The 23,827-nt window shown below is 54.0% G+C and overlaps 1 protein-coding gene across 2 annotated transcripts; it reads right to left on the bottom strand.

Moving 5' to 3' along the window:
* Window positions 1–790: 790 nt before the first annotated feature.
* On the bottom strand, window positions 791–23,536 carry TMPRSS3 (transmembrane serine protease 3). 2 transcript variants are annotated; one of them, XM_088017503.1, is made up of 13 exons: window positions 23,507–23,536; window positions 21,988–22,120; window positions 17,110–17,220; window positions 16,161–16,277; window positions 15,653–15,776; window positions 12,002–12,127; window positions 10,598–10,641; window positions 9,707–9,872; window positions 8,962–9,131; window positions 7,142–7,237; window positions 4,325–4,467; window positions 3,541–3,693; window positions 791–808 (listed from the first exon to the last, which is right to left on the bottom strand). In XM_088017503.1, exons 1-13 carry the CDS (start codon window positions 23,534–23,536, stop codon window positions 791–793), a joined length of 1,431 nt encoding a protein of 476 aa, XP_087873629.1. The 2 variants fall into 2 exon arrangements, with proteins under 2 accessions (XP_087873629.1, XP_027982349.1); XM_028126548.2 differs by lacking the exon at window positions 23,507–23,536 and adding an exon at window positions 22,620–22,803.
* Window positions 23,537–23,827: the final 291 nt, after the last annotated feature.

Below are 23,827 nucleotides of genomic sequence, written 5' to 3'. Positions count from 1 at the left end.
TTCATGCTCGCTCTCTCTCGCTCTCTCCTTCTGTTAAATAAACACTTAAAACCTTTAAAAAAGAAAAGAAAGCTGTTCCGACAGAAAAGTGCAAAACCCACAATGTATCTTGAGGAGATCAAAGTAATCAAGGCTCTCCAGTTTAGCTCAGGATTGCAATGTACACGAGCGGTCAGGGTTCATTCAGACAAGCTCTGACGGAGGCCTTATGGGAGCACATGTCCCCGGGAAGCAAGAGACAAATAATGCACCAAGCACCAAATGCTACAAAGAAAGACTAGAGGTAAACCTTATGACTAATCACTGTAGATTAAGCTCCCACACGCGAAAAAGGCCCTTGGAAGTAGGAAGTCTGGGTTGCTTCCAGCGCCTAGGGATAAAAACGTGCAGTGACACTGGCCCCCTGTGGCTCTGGGCCTCGAGTCCTTACTGAGTACCTGCGTTGTTTGTATGGGATTTGCCTGTGTCCAGGGGCAGAGAAAACCAAGTGGGACAAAGTCACACCACGAAGGAGTTCCCACATCTGTTCTCAGCGAAGGTCACCAAGGAGCATCAGGCTATGTTCGCCCAACGCCCCTGGCGGCTTGTCGAGGTGCTGGAAGCCGGAAGCCGGTTGCTCTAGAGGTGGAGGGACAGAAAGGTGCTCCTTCCTTCGGCTCTGCGGATGGGGCCAGAAAGAAGAGCACCGAAGGCTCGCGCTCCCATTGCAAGTTTCTGCCCAGGGACCCGTGGAAGGACAGGGGGTCTCCATCACGGCAGGAAGTCAAGGTGGCCACCTGTCCCCTTCTGTTCAGGTTTTCAGGTCCCTCTAGAAATGAAAACACAGTCGTTACCTTCTTTTGCACTTCAAGCCGGCCTCCCACACTGAGATGGAGCGGGCACTTGCATTTTGCCACGGGTGAGCGTGGGCTGGTCCCCACCGTGCGTGGGGACAAAGGTGGCCTCTGCTGGCGGGCCCCGGGGCGTGTGAGACAGCACTCCCACCAGCACCTGCCTCCGCATCGGCTGTCCCTGACCTGGGGCACTTTCCCTAGTTGCCACATGGCCTTTCCAGCCGTCATGTCATGGTCCTGAGTCCCGGTTTGAGTCAGAACAGGTTTGTTTTAAGCCCTCATACAGAGCACAGTGGATGAAGGCAGAGATGACGCAGCAGGCAGTCCCATCAGCTCATGACCGGGCCAAGGCCCCTCGACCCGTGTGGGCCCTTGGAAGGTCCGTGGGCGTACTCAGAGAAACAACTGAAAATGCAGACCCCTGGAAAACCTCCCACGGGAAGGGAAGCCTCTTCTGGATCCTCGCCCCTCCCCGGGACACCTGAAGAGACTTGCTAAAGGGCAGCTCTCATACTGGCCCCCAGTGGACAGACCGAGGCAGCTGGTGACGAAGATGTCTCAGGCCTCCAGGGGGCCATCCAGCCGCCATCCGTCCAGCACTCGTGCACGTGCTCATCGGGGCAGGGGAGCATGGATCCAGGTGGGGGGAGGGGGTGGAAGCTCTTTTTAAGCCCTCCCAGGGAGCCACAGGGCTCCCAACGGTATTTCGGCAAAGTGTCTTCCCTTGAAGACCCCGTGCATCAGAATCGCCAGGGCCCTCACCCCACATCCCCTGATCAGACCCTCTGGAGAAGTGTCCCGGGAATCGTCAGGTACACAGGCAGCCAGGGAGGCTCCGGTGCAGGCCCACAGTGGGGATCGGCTGTGCAGCAGGTGCGAGGCTGGAGTCACAGTCTGCGGTCACCAGCTGCAGGGCTTTTACGAACGTGTCCTCCCCTGTAATATGGGGACAGCCCCAGGACCTGCCACCCAGGCCAGTGCTGAGGGAAACAGGGCAAGACATCACCCAGCACCGTTGTTGTTAGAAGGCTCCCAGGGGGACGTTGGAAACTTGACCCCGCCAGGCCCCGGCCCTCCTCCACAGCTTGAAGACGGGGAGCTGGTTTCCTGGACCCACATCTGTTTCAAACTTGACTTTCATGACAACTAGCTTGGTCCCGTGGACCGTCTGTCCCTGAGCGGGGCTGCGTGGTGGGAGCCACTCAGTGGCTCTGTGGGTGACTCCCCCTTTCCCGCCCTCCATCCCCCACAGCCCCGCGATCATCTGCACCCTGGGGTCCTACTCACGGCCATCAAGGCCACTGCAGCCAGAGGGGGTGGGGAGGGGGTGCTGCTCTTGCAAACATCTGTTCTCTTGCTTCCAAAGAGGTGGATGAGTTTGGGCTGCATTTTGTGCTTAAGAGTGTTACGTGTCCCTTGTGAGGCTCACTGGGCCGGTGTGCTGGCTCACAAAAGGAGTGTCAACAGGCATTTCTGGAAAAGGCATGTCTTCTAGCATTGCTCTGCCGGGAGCGGCGCTGAGGGTAGAAACTATTCGAGGTCGCAGAGGATGCACAGTATGGCGGCTCAGCAAGACTACAAGCCAAACCAGGCCTCAGCCTGGAAAAGGGCAACCATGATGCAGCTTTTCCTTCAAAGCAAAAATTCCCAGAGGAAGTGGAAAGTAACACCCAAGACACATGAGGTGTTTGATGTCTTTTTAGCCAATTGTTTCCAATTGAAAGGAACATTTTAAAAGGTCTTTGATCTAGGGACAGGAGCAGATTACTGCTTGCCAGAGACTGGTGGGGGAGGGGGGGTGGGGGGGGTGACTTCTTAATGAGGTTGCGAAAACGGTCCTGAACAGGGAGCACCAGAGCGTCCAGTTGCTGGCTATAAAGCACCGTGAAAGATGTTAGGCTACTGATTGTCCACTTTAAAATGGTTAATTTCCTGTTGCATAAATTTGGCCTTAATTTTAAAAACAAAAAGGCAAAACCCAAGTTCTTTGAAACTTGTCCAAGGCGTGACGGGGGCTCAGCATCGGAGATGAAGTCAGCAAATACTTGCTGGGTATCCACAAGGTAGAAGGCTGTGCTGCTGAGGCTCCTGGGTGGCCAGGCCCCGCTGCCCCTCCGGCCTGCCACCCCAGGGGTGGCTGTCCCGCCTGGCTGCCTGTGGCATTCCCTTCTCCCGCCTGCCCTGGTCCTGGAAGCCGGCCTCCCTGACCTGTCTCCCTCCTGTGGCAACCCCCTTCAGGGAGGCTCCCCCAAAGCCCAGAGCTGCCCCGGCCCCCTGAGATCAGAGACCCTCCGGCCCATCCCTGGCTCTTAGCAAGGTCCAGATTCTTCAGTGGGCACTGGGGGCCTGCAGGTTCACACCCTCCCCCACTGTCTGCACCCTGCCCACCCTCTACTCACGCCCATCGGACCCACCCCCTCCCCAGGGCCTCCGCGTCGTTCACCCCTTTTCTTTTCCCCACTTGGTGGAGAAAGTCTGTCCTTTGCATCCCTGTGGCTGCCCTTGTGTGCACCCACCGCCCAGGACCACCCCCACGCCTAGCCTTGCCTGTGGGACTAGCCGTGCTTACGTCCGACACCCAGAGGCCACAGGGCACTGCTTGCCAGACCGACCCCTCAGTGTCGCACCTGACCCTGCCTAGCAGCCTTGGGGCCACAGGAAAGGACGCTGGAGGCGAATGATGGGGACCAGCGTGAGCTGCACCCACCTCCATCTGCTCGTGAATCCAGTCCAGGAAGGAGGTGATGCGCGTGTAGACCCCGGGCTTGTTCACGTCGGCACAGCCGATGCCAAAGCTCGTTGCGCCCACCAACTTCCACACTCTCCTTTCCTGACACACCAGCGGCCCTCCGCTGTCTCCCTGGTTGGTGAGGAAATAGCACTGTAGGGGGTGTCCCTGGTCTCAGCACCAGGATCCCCCCCCTTCTCATCACAAAACTCAGGGCAAGGCTGCCTCCACGCTCACGCGCCCAGCCTCCGAGAACTGATGCTGGCACTCCCAACAGTGGGGTCCTTGGCCCCCCAGGGACGGTCTCCCCCAGCTGTCTCCCTGCCAGATTCTAGAGGCACTGAACCCATGAAGGTGGAGGCGGCTGCACACAGCCCGCGGAGCGCTCTAGAGGGAGGGTCTGCCCGGCCAGGGCTGGACCCCCACAGTGTTGGAGTCGCACTCACTGTGGCTCTGGAGGCCAGATGCACCAGTGCCCACCCGCCTGCAGCCCCTGCAAACTCTGAGAACCAGGGCTGGGGCGGGGGGCACCCTGCAGACTCCTCCCGCCGCCAGCACCCAGGCGGAATGGGAGCGCCGGGTAAACTCGGCTGGCGGCCAGGCAAGGGAGTGCTATCTTGAGCAAACATCTTCCCCACACCCTGTAAATTTGCTTTTCAGTCAGTCCCAGGGCAATGCCTGCAGTGGCCTGTCCCACAGGCTGGGTCACCGTCCAGAGCCTCCCCTGCCGCGGTGGCCCCCAGAGGCCACCAAGGGCCCCTACCTGACAGCTGTCCACTCCGCCCTTCAAGTAGCCGGCGCAGAGCATGGAGGGAGAGATGATGCCGCCGTACACATCGCGGTGGTTGCAGATCTTGTTGGAGATTAAAGGCACAGCTGCGTGGCTGAGGACCGGGGAGCCATCACCTGTGTCAGAGGGAAGGCAGTACATGCCTGAGGGGCCCTGCTGGGAATTCAGGGCATGCACTGGGGCAGGGGTGGGGGCCACGCCACCACACTCCCGTGGCAGAGAAGGCCACTCCTGGAGGTGGCCGGCGCGTGGTCTGTGGCGAGCTCCCTGATGAGCGGGCCGGGCAGCCCATTGCTTCCCATCAGGGCCACGCACTCCCCTGAAGTGGCCAAAGCAGGAGGAGGTTGGGCAGCAGTAACCAGCATGGACCTCCCCAGGGTCCATCCTGGGCCAAGCGCTTGACCCACACCGGCCCGTTCGGGCCTCAGAACAATCCAGGTTACAAAAGGGAAACTGAGGCCCGTGCCCGTGAAGTTTGCAGGCAGAACATTCGTGTGGTCAGCAGAAATGTGTCCTCCCAAAGGTGTCCACTTCCCAATCCGGGAACCTTTGTCTGTGTCACTTTCCCCGGCAGAAGGGCCCCGAGATGGGGACACGGGCCTGGGCTACCTGGGTGGGCTCTAAATGGAACCGCAAGCATCAGAGGTGAAGATATGATATGGGGGGGGAGCCAGGGGGGGCGGGGGACACTGCCTGGCCCACTGTGAGGACGGAGGCGGGGCCACGAACCAGCAGGCAGTCGCCAGAAACCTAGAAAAGGCCAGGAAACAGACTCTCCTTCGGAGCCTCCAGGAGGGACCAGCCCTTCCAACACATGGATTCCAGCCCGTGGAGATGGATGACTCCTGACCTCCGGAACCGAAGATAATACCTTCCTGGGGTTGAAACCAATGAGTCTGGTCTTGCTGCAACAGCAACAGGAACTGATACATCTGCCGTTGGGTCAGCCCCACCATTGACCCAAAGGGATCCACACCTCTAACTTAACCTGTTTGTAAACCGGGTATCTTTATGTTTTATAGGCTGAAAGCAGGGCACGGCCCCATTCCCGTGTCTCTAGCACATATCAGCAGGTGGGGTGCGGGTCTACACTCCTCGAGGCCACATTCGAAGAGTTCTCTGAGTGTGAGCTGCATCCTGTTTTCTGCACGGGCTTCTCCAATCCACCCATACCCCACTTGCCTGGGGCCCACTGGCCAGAGGTTGGCTGAGAGTGGTATCTCTCCCTACTCGTCCCACAGGATCTGGCAAAATAATGAACTAATGTTCTGACGCCACAAGTCCTGGAGAAACAATGTGACTAGGGCTGTGGGGGGAGTGTGGACATGGAAACCCCGACCTCCCACCACCTGGTCGTGTGAGCCCAGGCCAGGCACTCAGCTCCCCTCAGCCCCAGGCTCCTCGCCCTCAAGATGGCCATGAAGATAATTCCCCACTGAGGGGCTGCTGTGAGGCGCAGATGGCCTGGAGACATCCGGCTCAGCACCTGGTACGTGGTGAAACGGAGCTCAACGTGTCTGTGGAGGAAGCTTCCCATATAGGCAAGAGAACGTGGCAAGCCGCGGGGATGAGACCCTGCCCGGGGGAAGAGAACAAACCCTGTAGATCTGGGTAAGCCCCATGTGCCTTGGACGTTTGGGGCGGGAGGGGGGTTAGGCTCAACTAATAAGCCTCAGGAGGAAAATTCTGAACTTCCTGTATTGGGGTGAATTGCACCCCCCAAAATCATGTTCACCTGCAACCTTACAATGTGCCCTTATTTGGAGTAGGGTCTTTGCTGATGTAATTAAGGTAAGAATCTCAAGATGAGATCATCCTGGATTTAGGATGGCCTTTAAGTCCAAAGACCGGTGTCCTTATAAGAGAAAGGGGAGCGAGATTTGAGACTCGGGGCAGGGGGGGCACAAGAAGATGAGGCAGAGACTGGAGTGATGTGTCTACAAGCCAAGGGATGCCCAGGATGGCTGGAGCCACCAGAAGCTGGAGGAGAGGCCAAGGTAAGTTCTTCACCCTCAGAGCCTCCAGAAGGAACCGGCCCTGTGACACTTTGATCTCAGACTTCTGGTCTCCAGAGCTGGGAGAGAATGAGTCTCTGCTGGTTAAGCCTCTCCGTTTATGGAGCTTTGTTACAACAGTCCCCCTCCCCCCACCCCCGCCAAGGAACTCTTACATTTTCTACCCGAAGGAAAGGAATCGGTGGAAAACCTATGAGTGATGAGCACAGGTGTGCCCCACCCCGATGGAAGGATGGGCTGGGTTCCACTGGCATGCGCTGTTCTCATTAAGATGACTATTACCGTTACGATTATAGCAGTAAGTTTCCATACATCTGCTTCCTCTAATGAAAGAGCACATCTTCCAAAGCACGCAAGATGAAAATTCATCACCAGGTACAGATGTCTGCCTCCTGAATAACCCTTGGGAAGGGTTCTCTATGGGCTCCTTATGTACTCTGCTAGCATGGTGGCGAGGATGGGGGGGGAAACCGCCTGATGATTTGGTGAACATCTCCCCAACAAGGAGTGTCCCTAGTCCTCCTTTTTCATTTATTTCTCCCTGACAAAGTCTGCAGTTTCCCCAAGATAAGCGGAACCATGACTCTGACCCACAACCGCTCTGCCGAGAGCGTGTGTCCAGCAGCTGACCCGTACCCCCTGCCTGGGACACGGGGGCCTCCCACGGGGATGCCACGCTGTGACACGGGGGGGCAGCGTGTCATGGTGGGCGTCCACGCTGGGCCTCGTGGCTCTGGGCTCCCTGGGCTCAGAATCTCGATTTCAGGTGACTGACCTCCATCCTCTGTGGCCCCCCATCCTGACGTCCAGCACATTTTTCCATCAGGAAAGTTTTCTTCGGAGTTGGGCAGGCAGACGGGCTGGATCATCTCTGTTGCAAGGGGAGACAGCAACCTCGAACTCAGTTGAAGCACTAGTCCAAGAAAACAATGACTCTCCCCAGTGTCCACTCTCCCAAAGAAAGGTCAAGCCTTTGGTTGGTCTAAAAGCTGCCAGCTCAGCACAGGGATCCTCCCCCTCCAGAGCCTAACCTGTGGCACTGTGAGTGGGTCTGGACCAGGGGTGGCATATTTTCTGTGAAGGGCCAATTAGTAAATACACAAGGTTCTGTGGGGGGCCGCGTGGCCTGCCCCCGTGGCCTGAAAGCAGCCAGCCACAGGCAGTGGTACACAAACGGATCTGGTCGTGTCCCACCAGAACTTTATTCACAAAAACAGGCAACAGGTCCGATTGGGTCCTGGGGCCCTAACCTGCCCACTCCTGGTCTGGACCATGGGCACACTGCCTTATGAAACATCCCTCCATGGCTACTCTGGTCCCTCCTGGCACACCTGGAGGCAAGACACTTGCCTGTCCCCGTGGGCTGTGTCACATACACCCTCCAGCAGAGACAGTGTCACGGCTGCCATGAGGCTGTCTCGTGAAGACACTCTGAGATGCGCTAAGCCTTTCCGCATGGGACGGTAACGGAAAGGCAGAGAAGTGGTAAGAGCATTCGCTAATTTTTATCAAAGAGCAGATGTTGGCACCTCATTTTTTATAACCAAGTATCATTAACGATAAACGAACGCCACCATTACAATTTCTCTTTGCTTCTCCGGAAATGTTAGTTTCAGAGCATTACACATAGAACACGAGATGTGCGGTGTGATGAACACACTGGTCCCAGGCCACGGTTCCGTGGCATCAGGGGCCTTGTTCGATGTTCCTCTGGGGACCCGTGCGGCTATATGCCGGGGAAGGCAAAGGGGGCTTTAATTTATTTAAGAGTAGGTTCGTAATCCTTTGTCTGCATCTGCAAAATGTTTGGAAGCTCTATCCTGTGTGTTCTGGTATTCTTGAAACTTTCAGAGGTTAGGACTAGGTATTTCCCAGGGAGACACTTGGCCTGCCAGATGCAGCAGCTAGCGGGGAGAGACTGTTTCTGAGTAGTTCAGGGAGCTGAAGATGCCCAGTAAAGACGTGGCCACGGGGACGATCCCCAGCTGACTGACCTGTGAAGTGGCCCTCTTTATAAGCCATGACCAAGACACCGGGCAGGTGCACCTCACCTCAAGAAGCTCTGGGAAGAGCTCTTTAACCCCACAGGGCCAGCAACCCCCTTCCACCACCTCGAGGCACCTGTGGCCTGGCCTGGGGGAAGTCCCTTTCATCTCCAGCCGGCAACAACGGGAAGAAAATGGCACCCGTGGGAACCCCAGTGGCACCAGACGAACCAAGTTGACCAAAGTAGAACCACAGGGTCTCTAAAATCAAACATCATCAGAGGCACAGCCCACAAAAGTAGGCCAGTCACACACAGCGAACAGGGTGACCACCTGCAGAAGTTGAAGAGGTATATGGACCCGGCGTCACCTAATGTGACAGCCCGATGTCCAGAATGCTGTCGAAAATTACTCGTTATACCAAGAACCAGGAAAATCACAACTTTAATGAGAAAAGATAATCAACCATGGCCAGCAGGGAAATGAGTCAACTCCTGGAATTGTCTAGCCAAGGATTGCAAAGCAGCGTCATAAAAAAGGCATCAAGGGGTGATTACAAATTCTCTTGAAAGAACTGAAAGCAACAGAGCAGCAGGGAACCCAGACCTACCGCTGAAGGTGAGCGGCCCGGCCAGCTTCATGAGGGCGATGTCGTTGCCCAGCCTCTTGGGTTTGTACTTGCTGTGGTAGATGATTTTTTCCACCAGATGGGAAGGGGCTGGACTGTCCAAAAGGGAAACCAGCCCCACCTGGATTGTCCAGGACTTGGGGAGGTACAGGCTGAAATGAGAAGGCGGAGAGTTGAAGCAGGAGCACCCCGTGCATTCCCCGGGCAGGCCTCGATGCCTTCGCCTCCAGACTTCTCAGCATCTGAGGGGTCTGTCGGGGCCCATTCTCCATCAGACAGCAGCCAAAACAAAAACAAAAATGGAGAATTGACCTCTGGGGTTTGGAAGTCCTCCTGTGGTTTTTTTTTTTTCGCCCGTGCTCACCTCCCCCGAGACCCTGCCTGGGAGGCCGGTGCCCACCCGGCCGGGGCCACCTCTCAGTCTCTTGGCCACAGCATGCTCCCCTGTAAGTTTCTAGAGGGAGGTCGGCCGTTTCCCTCCTGCAAGGAAGCTTCTGCCCAAAGCTTTCTACCTTCTCCGTAAGAGAGGCAGGTCTGAAATCCTTAGAATGAGCTCAGCGTCACCAGTCACAGCCAGCAGGGACAGTGATGGGTCCACTTCACTGGACATTACTTTGTGACCATCCGGTCGGTTTGCCCGCTTTCTGGGCCTGCTGCTGACCACTGGAATCTTCCCCATCCTAACACGGCCCCGTCTAGATGGGGTCTGCGGGCGACAAGCACTCACTCATAGACGCAGTGTGCGGCAGTGACAATCCACACGGGGGTAATGACAGAGCCCCCGCACAGGTGATAGCCCTGGAACTGAAGGCTGGCCTGCCACGGCCACTGCATGAGCGAGGACACGTTTCCACCCACGATGCGTGAGCTGTAGCCCATTCTCAGACCGCAGACTGCAGAGAGAGAACAAGGGCTGGGGGTCGATCCCACAGACCTTTCTGGGGAACCTGCTGTCACACCCACAGACCATCCCCCCTGACAGCCTGCTGTCCTTGCAGAGCTCACAGCCCAGAAAGAGAGCCGGAGGGGGCGGGGGTGGGAGCAGACGTAGGGCGCAGTGGGAAGGTCTGGTGCTGGCAGCGCCCCTCCCCACGACGCCTATGACCCCAGTATGACCACCACTCACCAGGAGCACGGGAACCTTCTGCAGCCCTCTCCTCAGTCATGCAGGGCTACGGTGCACCTGCCTGACTTCTCCAGACCCCACCCCTGCAGTGTGAACCCTCCCTCTGCCAGGGGCGCCTGCCATGGGGCAGGGAGCCTGGGGCACTGACCAGCCTGGGCACACTTTTCCTTGAGGTGGGAAGGGGGAGTGGGAAGGAGAAAGTGACAGTGAGTCAGGCTGCTGGAGCCACTGCCGAGTGACAGGGCGTCACGGACCACGGTCCTGTCTGCGGCAGAGAAGTTGCTCCAGGCTGCCTCCCCACCCCCCGCCCCCCAGCCCGCTAACGGATGAGACAGACTGACGCTGCTCTCCTCCTCCATCAGGTGGGGTCTGCGGGGTTCCCACCTGGCACCTAGGACGGGGGGACCCCGAGCAGTCTGAGGAGGCGAGGGAGACCGGAGTCTGTGAGCGCGCGCGTGTTTCCATTTCTCTCTGCCACGCGAAATCTCTTACCTGCACACTTCAAGGTAACCACACGACCCGAGGCACACCCCTCCCTAAGGAGCAAAAGAGGAGGTTTACGGTCAGGGAAATGAGCACTTTTTTTCAACTTAATCTTGGGATAAAAGAAAAATGAACTCTATTTCCCTGCTGTTTAATACAGATTGCAATTTTTGTCCATATCAAAAAAAAAAAAAAAACCACACGCGTGTGAGGTCACCCATTCCGAAACATTTGGCTACAGTGAAGTATTGTGCATGTGGCAGGTGGCTGAGTGCCTCTGAGCTTTGTAGAGCCATGTGGCAGGTGGCCGAGTGCCTCTGAGCTTTGTAGAGCCATGTGGCAGGTGGCCGAGTGCCTCTGAGCTTTGTAGAGCCATGTGGCAGGTGGCCGAGTGCCTCTGAGCTTTGTAGAGCCATGTGGCAGGTGGCCGAGTGCCTCTGAGCTTTGTAGAGCCAGTTATGGGGGAGGCAGGAGGAGGGCTGTGGCATGAACATCACCGGCGTCGTTTGCAGGTCAGCTTTAGCCCAGGCTTCTTCGCTGGCCCCTGGAGGACACAGAGGGCCCTTCGGACAGCATGGCAGGTGTCCTTGCAGCCTGGATCACGCTCCTCCCCAGAGCAGAGCTGTGATTGCCCCAGAAAGGACCCGTGCTCGCCCTTGCACGGGGGGGGGGGGGCAGGGAATGTGCTTTTCTTAGAATCCACCTGTGTCCCTTTGTGACTTTCCCTGCCTTTAGAGCCCCAGGCCGCTCACGCAATCAAGCACGAAAAAGGAGGGGGGGTCACTAGACGGAGGTTTTAGGACTTAAGAGATGAGCTGTCCCCACAAAGTCTGGGGTGACTATCAATTATGTGATGGACAGGCTGACAAGCTGTTGTTTCCCAGAGCAGAGAACACGCTCCTGGGATTTGGCCCAAAGTGCCAGGAGGAGCACATGGGGATGCCTGACTGCAGAGGCAGGGGACACACTAGGCTGTGGGCACCATCATTTACGGGCACCTCCTTTTACTTTTCTCACGATTTGCTGGGGGAAACATGGAATAGGAATTGTAAATGTTAAAGTACTCTGTAGACAGAGGCTACGTGTCTTTCTTAATCTCGTTCTTTCCAGTTTCCTTGTCCCTCTGCCCTTTTCCGCACACACCCCTGGGGCCCACAATGAGAACAGCACGACCCATGCAGCACTGCTTACCACCCTCTTCCCCCTCTCTGTCGGGCCATGTTCGCCTGTTCTGGGCTGCGTTCTTGCACCCCAGCCGGTGCTCCCTCCACCCAGTCTAAGTGAGGCGGCCAAGCCCCCACCTTGCATTTGGAGACACACTCTCAAGTCGCTTGGGTCCTCGTGGGGCCGTGCACAGCTCAACAGAGCCAGCAGGTGACGCAGTGCGGACAGCGGCACCGCCTGGCCGCTCACCTCACATACACGGAGTGGTGCAGAGCGCTCACTTTGTCATCGGGCAAGAGGTGATTGATGGACGCAAAGTCCCCCTGGAGCTGCTCCTCGAGCAAGTCCACCCTGAGGGTGTCTGAACTCACGTAGCTGCAAGTACATTGGAAACGCAGACCTGAAGTGTGAATTCACTCTGGGCTTCAAACCAACCAGTGTTCGTGTCAGAATAACTACACGTATCGTACTGGGGGGCTGTCATTCCCTCCCCCAACCATCAACAGCTTCCTCCGCTGGCTTAGGAAGGCATTCTAGATCTTGCATTGTCTGGGACCATGGACCCATCTGGCCCCCACCCCACGGCCCCTCCACCCATGGCAGGCTCTGGGCATGCGCCAGGGAGCCCACTTCCTGATGTAGCTGAGTAGCCCCCCTTGACGCATCTGGCTGAACTGACCTTTGCTTGGCCTGAAGCAAGCCCCAGAGAGAGCAGAACACGGAACTAGGCAGAGTATTTTCAGGCGGGGCCAGAGTGGGGATGCTGGGAATCCAAGAGGAATAGGTGAGGGAGAATGAAAAAGCCAGAGCTGGGGCGGGTGCCCATCGGGGAGAGATGGACACCGAAGGAAAAGGCTCAGGGCCCCTCGGCAAGTGTGTAAAGTGTCAGGAAACGGGTCTTCTGGAGAACAACAATAAAGAAGACGTGATCTTTAAAAAAAAAATCAAGTGTTTAAGGAGTTATGAGATGAGGGGTAGTAAATGAAAGGGCATCCTCCCCTTTTCTCATGGAATGAACAAAACATGAGGCAGCTGGCTCGCTTCACTCCCTAACACACCCGTTTATCACACAGGATTGCATGTGGTTACGGAAATGCCATGGCGGGGGACAGGGGGGGACTAGATGTAGAATACAAAGTGCAGTCGAGTTTGAGTTTGGAGAGCAATGACCCTCGCAGCCCTCCCGGGACGGCTCAACCGCCGATAGGGCAGGCACCAGGTGACAAGCTGATGAGCCGGAGAGCTGTGAGATGCACGGCGGCCCCGAGGGCCACCCCGGGATCCCCATAAATGGCCCAGCCTCCAGGTGGTCGTAACCACCCCAGCCACCAGCTCCCCCGGGGCGTTCTTGTGTTCCAGGCTCAGTCCGACGCGAACCTCGCACCGCCCTTCAAAGCAGGTGCTACTACTGTCCCCGTTTTGGAGGCTGAGTCTGGGAACTGGGCTGAGGACACAGGGATTCGAACCCAGGCAACCCGGCTTGATAGTATCCCCTTTTGCTGTCATCCAGATAGCTGACATGGGATACCGCCGAGCAGAGAAGATCAAAGAAGGGCTTTAAGGAGAGAAGTGGGAAGAAAAAGCAAAAAGGCTACAGAAGTAAATCTTGGACTTGAAGCACTGGTACAGAAGGGAAGAACGGGTTCCTAGGGAAGGAAGGCGGCCGTGCTGGGGGGCGGTCTGGGAAAACCACGTCGGCTGGACTCCCCCTGAGGGCACACGCCAAGCTAAGAGGGACCATGTCAGCGTGGCTGGGCGCACAGGGATCCGGGCCCTTCTGCACCGTAGACGGGGGCCTGGGCGTCCAGAGGAAGGGATGGCACTCCAGGAGGGAGAGGGAGGGGAGCCAGGAAGAGTAGGGGCGCCCCCAGTGAGTCCAAGAAAGGGCCTCCATAGGGAACAGAAGTGCCCGGGGAAGCTTTCAGCTGTTTGCGGTGGTGGTGGTGGTGGTGGTGGTGGTGGTGTGTGTGTGTGCGCGCGCGTGTGTCTGCATGAGGCATGTGAGTGTGCATGTGTGTGACTTAGTGTTTGTGTAATGTGGTGTGTTTGTGTACATATGAGTAATGTAGTGTGTGATATGTGTGCAGTGTGGTATGTAGTATGTGTATGATGTGGTGTGTTGTGTGTATACTTGTGTCTGATGTGGTATGTGTGTGATGCATGTGTACGATGTGGTATATGATGTAACGTATGTGAATGCTTGTGTGTGTTTATGTGGTGGGTGGCATTCACGGTGTATGTTTGTGTGCGTGTGTGCACGTGTGGTGTGTGTGTGCACATGGTGTATGTGCGTGTGTGGTGTGTCTGTGTTGTGTGTGTGTGGTGTGTGGTGTGTGTACATGGGGTGTGCGTGTGCTGTATGCATGTGGTGTGTGCATGTGGTGCACATGTGGTGTATGTGTGTGTGGTGTGTGCATGTTGTCTGTGCATGTGTATGTGGTGCGTGTACATGTGGTGTGTGTGCACATGTGGTGTGTCTGTGCACGTGGTGTATGTGCATGTGTGGTGTGTCTGTGTGGTGTGCATGTGTGTGGTGTGTGTGGTATGTGTACATGGGGTGTGTGGGTGCTGTGTGCCCGTGTGTGTGCATGTGGTGCGTGTATGTGTGGTGTGTGTGTATGTGGTGTGGTGTGCATGTGGTGTGTGTGCGTGTGCACGTGCGTGGTGTGCGTTTGTGTGGTGTGCGTGTTTGCAGTGTGGTGTGTGCATGTGTGTGTGCATGTGGTGTGGTGTGCGTGTGCATGTGTGTGTGGTGTGCGTGTGTGGTGTGCGTGTGCATGTATGGCGTGTGCACGTGTGGCGTGTGCATGTGTGTCCGCACGTGTGTGTGCATGTGTGGCATGTGCATGTGTGTGGCATGTGCGTGTTGTCTGTGCATGTGCGTGTGGTGTGTGTGCGCATGGGGTGTGAGCCCCCTCCTCCCTGTCTGCGAGGGGTGAAGTCTACATAATCCTGGGAGGCATCTGTGTGGGTGGTTTGGCTGTTGTCACAGGGCTGAACTGCCGCTGATTCCTGAATCCAGGTTGTCACAGGTGAGAAGGAGGTGGTCTCAGGGACACAGGCTGGGGGACATTGGGGTGTCACGGGCACTGAAGAAAGGAGCTGAGAGGATGATGCACCAGATCTAAAAATTGAGGCTCCCTGGATTCCAAGCAGTTTCCGGCTTTAATGCCCAAGTCGGGGAACTGGGCCGAGGACATGGGGATTCAGGTGCAAACACCCAGGAGCCTGGGAACTCAGAGAGTCTACCCGCTTTGAACCCCGGGGGCCAGGAGCAAAGGGGGTTGGGGTGCCGTGGTGGGAGGCCACAGAGGACAGCAGGGCCGGGGGTCAGAGGAGGGGCCGGGAGAGAGGAGGAGAGAAATGTGTCCCCTCGGCACAAAACGTCACGTAGACAAAACCAAACGCTGGAAAGTGAAGACCCCACTCCCAGCGCTATCCCTCCTACGTGTTGCCAAACCACTGTTTGAAGTGATTGTGTTTTCCCTAAATGGCTGGCTTTTCAAACTTGGGTCTTTGGGGCTCCTGGGAAGTGTGCGCACACATCCGTGGGGCCACCGGCACCCGGCGCATGGGGGCCACGTAGCCACCCTCTGGCTATGGCCTGAGCAGCTGGCGGCTCAGAAGTTCTCTATTTCCTGTGTGCATCCGGGGTCCTGTCCGGACCATGAGACACCCCCAAACGTGCCCCTTCCCGTGTGCCTGATCAAGCCACTTAGCAGGCGGGGGTTTGGTGTGCCCACCTGGGGCGCGAGGATGACATCAAGGTTGCCGTGGGGATGCGGCATGACGGTGAGCAGCCGCACCCCGTAAATGCCCCGCTAAGAGGTGGCTCTCTCTCTCCCCATTGTCACCACGATCAAATGCTTTACCATCAGCAGGAAATGTTCTTTACGTTACCTTGGAAAGCCCAGCTGGGCACAGGCGACGTTAGCATGGAGGCCTCTCCAATCGTCAGAGCACATGGTTCTCCACGCCGCGGCTGTGAACACCTGGAGCACTGCGTTCTGGCCGCTCACGCGGACTGCCCGGTGCACAGGACGGTCAGGGTGTGAGCGGCCCGCCGAGGCTGAGCCCGCGGGCAGAGATCGCTCCGCAGCCGGCTCAGCTCCCTGCTCTGCTGAATCTGTCCTGCCCCTCACCCGCAGCACCCCCACCCTGCAGAGCAGGGGCCGTTCTTACCGCCTGGACCCCCTGAGGTGGTATGTGTGTTCCCCCCCAGCCGAAATTGGACCCCACGTAACAGTCCTCCCCCGCCCCGTGCTCCCAGCTCAGTCTCCCCTGGGGACGCGTGGCAGGTGGGTCACAGGTAAGGACGTGCGTTGAGAGCGGCATGGGTCTGGGCCCACTGCACGGATGGGCAAGGTCAGGGTCGGGCTGTCCTCCACCGTGAGGAGCCTGGCCTTACCACACCGGTACTCATCCTCCCCGTCTCTGCAGTCTGAGACCCCGTCACATCGAGCCGTCAGGTCGATACACTTAAAAGATGAGCGACACCTGTACTTTCCAGAACAATCGAAGTGGACTGAGGAAAAGGAGGGGACAAGGGCGTCAAGGAAGGGCTGGCTTCTTCAGTGGACAACACTAACAACCATCCACTGGCCACGGGACCTTGAGCTTGGCCATCAATAACGAAACCTGCATTGAAATTGCAGCCTGTTTCCCTCAGCCCAGTTTCTGTTCCAAATTCCAGAGGGTGGGGCTGCGGCACCCCACTTTGTCTCACCGTGGCCTTGAGCCACAGGTCTGGGGCTCAAGGTCAAGAAAGAAAATGCATGGCTGCGGGCCGACTGGCTAAGCCAGCTGAGCAAGGAGTTCCAGAGTGAGGACGACTCGGCCCCCAGTCTACCTCCTATTGTCTCCGACCCTGGGCAAGAAGAGAAGGGACCAGGGACCACACAGCTGAGCAGGTGGGCCAGTCATTTGAAAGAGAAGAAGAGATATTGTTCCCTATCAGAGTCCATCCAAATGACTCACTTTCTCAAAAGCCACATGAACCTTCTTTTTAAAATAGCAGGTAGGCTTGGCCTTGCATGAATGGCCTCCTTGTGTTCTCCCGGCCCCTCACCCCCTCCCACCCGCAGAATCCTATTTCATCAGCTGCCTTTCAGTACTTCTAACTGGGCAGGTTCCTTGGTGACAAAGCCCCGTGCATGGCCAGCAGCCCCTCCTGGGCCCCAGGCTGGCCCTACATTCATGCAGGCAAAGAAAACTCAAAGTCAGCAAGCCCAAAAGACGTTTGCCTCCAGTGATTAAGGCTGGGTGGCAGCACCCCGCCGGTGTGAGCGGGGAGCTCATCAAAGTTTAAATGCCTGGACAGGCATTCGAGAGCCCACTAAATAATGAATCGTACTCACCGCCCAGACCGATGGCCAGTGCTAATATCAAGGCAATGATCCCAACGACAATGATGGGAAAGAACTTCAGTGGGAGCAGGGACAGCAACTGTGCCGCAACCGCATCTGCGTCTGGAAACCGAGAAGGTGGGGGAAGAGCAAAGAGCCACAGAGCAGCGGATTTGAATAAAATAAAACTCAAAATTGAGCTACCCATCCTCTCTCCCCTCAAAGCAGAGAATGTTTTGGCCCAAAGAAAGTCGCCGTAGTGAGACCAAAGGCCACCCCTCCGGGGACACGTGCTCCAGAGGCTCAGCCCCATGCGCTCCACCCCTGACCCACTTGTGTCCACGCCGGGTTAGGGGCTGGTGCTACTGACCGAACTGTGTCCCGCCCCACCCCTCAGTATGTTGAAGCTTGACCCCAGAATATCATCTTATTTGGAAATGGAGTTTTTACAGAGGCCATCAAATTAGAACAAAGCCATCGGTGGGTCTAATCTCATCGGACTGGTGTCCTTTAAAAAGGGGACAGTTGAAGCCAGACACAGACATGCATAGAAGGGAATGGTGTGAAGAGACACAGGACACCATGGGAAAATGGGGGTGATGAACCTACAGGCCAAGGAACCCCAAAGATCATCAGCAAACACCAGAAGCTGGGGAGAGGCGAGGAAGGGTTTCCCGCAGGCTTTAGCGAGAACACAGCCCTGCCGGCCCCTGGGCTTCAGTCTTCTGGTCTCCAGAACCATGAGACAATGGACCTGTGTTGTTCTAAGCCACTTAGTCTGTCGTCCTTTGTCTCCGCCGCCCTAGGAAACTGGTAGAGGAGGGAAGCGGAGCCCAGAAACGTTTCCCCAGAAACGCTTCCCCACAGAGGGCGGTGACATGTAAAACCCAAACAGGGTACTCTGAGGAGAGGGAGGGCTGGGGCCCCTGAGGGAGTCACCAGATGATGTAGCAGCCCATTCTCCGTGAGTCTGGTGCATGGTGACACCAACAGCCTCGTCCCAGACTGTCTCCCTGAGGATGCTGGCAGAGCAAGCAGCCTTAGAAGATAGAGATGATGTCTCTCTCTAGAGCAAGGAGCAGGTTTACTTATTGTCTGGCTTAACAAATACAATGTCTTCCTTTGGGACAAAGTGTGTGCAGGTCTGCTTGCACTCCATTATAAAAGATTTGAGTTGCCTTGGTTCTGGGTTCCTTCGTGTGATGCAGACCCCCTGGGCCTGCAGAGTATCCCTGGGCTGTTCCGCACCACCTCCGTGGGGCTTGGCGGGCATGGGTAACTGACCCGAACAGGATGCATGTGCTGCTTGTTCCACGAGTAACAACGTCCTCCGTGTCTGACCCGGGAGTCTCCTGTCTCCTGCCAACATCCAGCAAACTGGGCAGGCTGATTTGTTCGGTTGCACGTAGGGTAAACCCCGGACCTGACCCAGTTCTTGCCGAAAGAACCAGACAGATTGGATGAGAAAGAGGATGCCCTATATAAGCGTCACAATGCCCCAAAGTACAAGCATCTCTGGGCAACCAGGAGAATTTCCATCAGCACATTTACTCCAAGGAGAACAGGCCCCTTCATGCAAGCTGTCTCATCAATCCTGAAAATACACCTATGCCAGAGTTGTCCCCACAGGGGACAACTTCCCTGTCCCCAGGGAAGGTGGGAGTGTAGGAAGGGCAGACAGCCTTCTTCCCAGCACACGGTTACTCAGGACACGATGTCCCTCCCTCTCACACCCTAGGCTTAGAGATGTTGAGCTGAGAGGGCTCCCACAGAAAGCCTCCCGAAATCTCCCCCGGCCTGTCTTTGGAAACCCACAGCTTCACCCTCTGGCAATAAAGGGTGTGCTTATAAAATGGCCAATATCATTCAGGGCTCCTTAAAGAAGAAAGAATTTGAAGACAAAAATGGGGGGGGGGGAGGTAGGAGAGAAGGAGAAGAAGAGTAAGAGAAGGAACGAGGAAGAGGGAAAAGGGAGAAGTTAGGGAGACTAAGGAAAGGCACGCAGTCCGTGGCCTGAAGGATGTAGAACGAGGAGGGGGAGGCAGAGGGCAAGCTCTTTGTCTTGGCCACATTGAGCAGGCAATTTGCTCTGCAGCTGTGTTCTCAGAGCCTAGACCAACACCCGGTGTGCAGCAGTCCTTGATAAATAGAGCTGACCCTTGAACAACGCAGGTTTGAACCGTGCGGGTCCACTTACACGCGGATTTTTTATAATACCGTACCTCGAATGTATTTTCTCTTCCTTAAGATTTTCCTGATAACACGTTCTTTCCTCTAGCTGACTTTATGGTACGAACACGCTGTATAATACGTGTAACACACAAGATACTTGTTAAGTGAGTGTTTACGTGATCAGGAAGGCTTCTGGTCAATAGTAGGCTATTAGTTGTTAAGTTTTGGGGGAGCCAAGAGTTATAAGTAGATTTTTGGCTAGGTGGGGAGTCAGCAAACTACTCCCACCCCTGTGTTGTTCAAGGGTCAACTGTATCAGTCAATGGAATGGATGCATGACATCATGATAATGGAGGTTGTTTTATCTCAGCATGGGAGACCAGTTCCTTCCAGGGCAACCAATTAGTGGTCTTGAGTTTACAGAGCAGACTCTTCTTTCCAGCCTTTCCCACCCCCAGAAGCCTGCACCAAATTAATAACTCCCCCTTACCGAGAGCCCACACTCCACTTACACTTTAAAAATCAGCAGGAACCCCAAGAATGACCTCTTATCATTTCCAGTTGCTCTGTGTCTAAGAGTTAGATTTAGGAAATTCATCCTAATTACAGATTCCAAGATTGCTGCTCAATTAGAACCTCTGTCTCGTTCACATTTGCCCCTTTACAGCTCAGCTGCCATGGTGCCCTGTGGGCGCTACCATGGCCCCACACCCCCTCCTTGTTCTGTCTTTGAGAGCATGCCTGGAATAAAAAGCAAAATGCCTAGCAGCTTCCCAGAAAAGAAATGCAAATGATCAACCAGCACGAAAAAACCTCCAACCTCTCTGGGAATTTGAAAAACTGCAAATCAAATGTAACTACATATCAACCTCACAATATTTATTATGATTGCTGTTGTAGCATCGCCACTGCAGCCCAAAGTGGAAGGAAATGGACCTCCACTTATAGTCAAGAGGAGTATACGTTGTATAAACTTGTTGAGAGTCAAATTGGAAATACGAACCAGAAGGCTTAAAAATGGAATTTTTGACCTAGTAAAACCACTTTCAAGAATTTATCTGAAGATGCCATCATTGATGTACATAAATTTCTACCTATATGGACACTTAGAGAGGTGGCATATGTAATACTGATGCGCGGGAAGCAGCCTGAACGCCCATCAGAAGAAACTGGTGATAGAACACATGTATAGAGTTAGTTCCATGATGGGGAAAGGGAGTTGGCAAACCTCCTCTGTAAAGGACCAGTTAGTAAATATTTTAAACTTTATGAGCCATATAGTCTCTGTTGCAACTGCTCAACTCTACTGTGGCATTAAGGCAGCCATAGACAATAGGTGAATAAATGGATGTGTCTGCGTTCCAATAAAACTTTATTTATAAAACCAAGGAGTGGGCCACATTTGGTCCATGAGCTATAGTTTGCCAACCCCTAAAGAACATTTAATTATTTAATGCCATGGAAAGAAGAACATGATATTGTTTCATTTGGGGGGGAAAAAAAGCTTCAAAATAGAATATGCCACTTCCAAAGGAAAATACAGGTGTGTAGATCAGAAAAAGGCAAGAAATCCAATACTAAAGCACAAATAAGGTTATCTCTGAGTAATGGTAAAATTGTGGGTAATTTTTAAAACTCTTTTTGATTAACTGCGTTTTCTAAATTACTATAATGAACAATGCATTGCTTATTTATTTAAAGCACTACTGAATTCCCACTGCTAGGAATTAATCATGAGGAAATAAGCAAAATTAGCAGAGGTGAATACGTATAGCGTCATTCAAGCTCATCTTATCTGTACTATAAAAATATTAGAAACAATTGTATGACAAATGAGGATTTGAAGAACTATGTAAATTACACATCTACTTGATGGAATGTTGTGATGTTATAAACAAAAGGCATACATAAAAACCAAGCAGCACGTGGGGAAACACCCGTCTATACCTACAGTGTGCTTGAATGCGTACTTATGGGCAAGGACAGAAAGAGAATGAAGGCAAACATAAAAACCAGGTAAATCTTGGGGGTCAGGTGATAGCAGGGTATTTCTTAAATGTATATTTATGTCCATTTTTTTGCGTTGTATTTTTAAATTATGTATCCTTGCCTTTTCTTGGAACCTGTCCTCCCGCCTCCCGTATTCTCTACCACCCCCCAACCTCAATTGTCCAGAGGGTTTAAAAGGAATCATTAGGGCGGCCCCCGCTCCATGCTTTCTGGAACCTCAGCCAGAGCCCCCAGGCAACCCCCGTGCTGGCCCCAGGGGTCAGCATTCCGGCTCACTGTTCCAAGTCCTGCATTTGAGACCTATTTACAAAACCAACTCTCCTTGTTGCTCAGAGCAACTCTTGTCTCCTGCTGTTGGATTTTATTCTAGGCATCAAATACCTTCAGCAATGCCCAGCTTACTCTAAGTTTCCCGGAAGAGCTGATGAACATTGGTTCTCAGGACTTTCTGGGGGGCTCGGAGATCTTCTGGCAGGACCTGACCCCTCATTCCCAGGGGCAAAGGGAGCCTCAATTTCTGAAAACCTCCATCCAGGGAATGCAAGCTTCTGTCTCCAGGAGTTGGCAAGGGGCTGAACAAGAGGATGCCCCTCTCTAATGCCCCCCTCTCCAGGGTTCTATAAACCCAAGGAAGTGCAAGCATCCAGCTTGTGGGTGTGAGAAATCCTGGTGAGGATGTCCCCAGAAATCACACCTGGTTCCACTTACCTGGTGCAACAGGACTTATTTTCAAATCGTCAAGTCCAAAAAGTGATCTGAAGGAGAAGGGGGCTTCCGCGGCAGGTGGGTCAGTCTCCCCCATGGTGACTATTTCAGGACCTCTGAGGTTTGGCTCCACCTCCTTCACCAGGAAGAACAGAAAGCGTTTGCTCCCTTATTTACAGTTGTAGTGTCCAACGCATCTTTGTCATGTTAAATCTTTGAAATCCAACAATCCACATAAAGCACATTCAGTACCCGTTAATCAAAAGTATGTGTCCAGCGAGAACGCGTTTTTTTTTGTTTTTGTTTTTTGTTTTCTGAGCCACAGCAGGTAACAGAGAAACTTCCGGAGTTAACGAAAAACTATGAACTGAATTCTGCTAAAATAATGACTTTCTCACTGTGTATTCCTACCAATCTTAAAATCAGTTGACTAGCAATCTTTAGAGATACGCCCTTTTACGATTTAGAAATTACTGTACCTTTATTTTTCAGAAGATAAATCACTTTCAAAGCACTTTCCTTCTCTTTTTTGTCGTTGTTCTTTGTCCCACGGAAACTCAACCCTTTGCCTACACATGCATAGGACACATATGATAGGACACCTATCATAACCATAAGAAGTTTTTCATACTCACACAATGTCCACGCCCAAAAAATGTAGATGGCACCAGGGAGAGGACAGACACTCACCCACAGTATGTGTAGTTTTCTGTAAACACAGCCCTTCCCTGGCTCTCGCGGGCATGACCTAGTTAAGGATGAAAGTATCCGTGCCCTCTGGGTGCCCAGTCCCCCACACAGCAAAGGGAGGAGCAGCTGGGGACCAGCTATGCACCAGCTTGCACCAGCTACACTGGGGCTCTGTTTCCTCCAAGAGAATTCCACCCATCGCAAAGCCAGAGAGGTCAGAAGCCTCTGGAAATCATTCCTGTAACTCTAAGAGGGGCGGAGTGAGCAAGGAAATGGCGGAATGTTCCCAACTAAATCCCAGCTCACCCTCCCAGGTATCAGTCAGGCATGAGTTCTCTGGGAACCTGCTTCTTCAAAGTAGGTTCCAACAGGCATAGAAACATAGATACTTAAATCACCCATTTTCAATTTCTGTTTACTGGTTGTAATGTTTGAGATTCAACAAGAAACTATTAAGCCTTTTAACACAAACTCTCTCTTCGTGTTGCTTCACATGGTCTTAGGAAAATTGAAGCGAGAGTTATGCACTAAAAATATTTATTTCATTTCCATCTCAAAAGTGGCTCTGAAAAGTATCTTAGAAAACTAGTAAATTCACATCCGGATTTTTGCTTTTGATTCCTGCTGATACTTGCCGCGTACTATCAGCATGTGGCAAATTACGCAGCTTAAATATTTATGATCAGAATAAGAACAAGTGGTAAAATGCTTCCTGAAACCTTGAACCTAGGCATGGAAGTCCCTTCCCAACCAGGCCATCGTCGGTCGGTTTCACAACACTGAGAAACGTTGAGAAATCCTCTCTCAGAAGCATCGTCTCTCCCCCACCCACTTTACTCACCATTTCTGGGGCCGCCATCATTAAAAGCAGAAATATTTTCCTTTTTCATTATAAAAGCCAGCGTGATGGTAAGCAGGCTGCCAACAGGTTCTACCAATCAGGAAATACTTCCACCAAGTCACTCAGCCTTGTCGACTCAATCATCACAGCACACAGCATTATCACGGGCATCTGTGTAACCCGACCTGGATGTGGCTATCAAGTGGCCATTGGTGGTAAGACTGCAGAGACCGGGCAGGGGAAAAATGTGACTTGCCTTTAATTAGTAAGTAAGGTAAGCAAACCTTTTCAGAAACTTCACGTAAGAGTCTT

The sequence above is a fragment of the Eumetopias jubatus genome, unplaced genomic scaffold (genome assembly GCF_037043125.1).
Source record: "Eumetopias jubatus isolate StellerSeaLion01/CBP00866 unplaced genomic scaffold, mEumJub1_p1.0 scaffold_1, whole genome shotgun sequence".
Taxonomy (NCBI): Eukaryota; Metazoa; Chordata; class Mammalia; order Carnivora; family Otariidae; genus Eumetopias; species Eumetopias jubatus.
The sequence above is the reverse complement of the archived record's forward strand: the minus strand, read 5'-3'. Positions and strand labels throughout refer to the sequence as shown.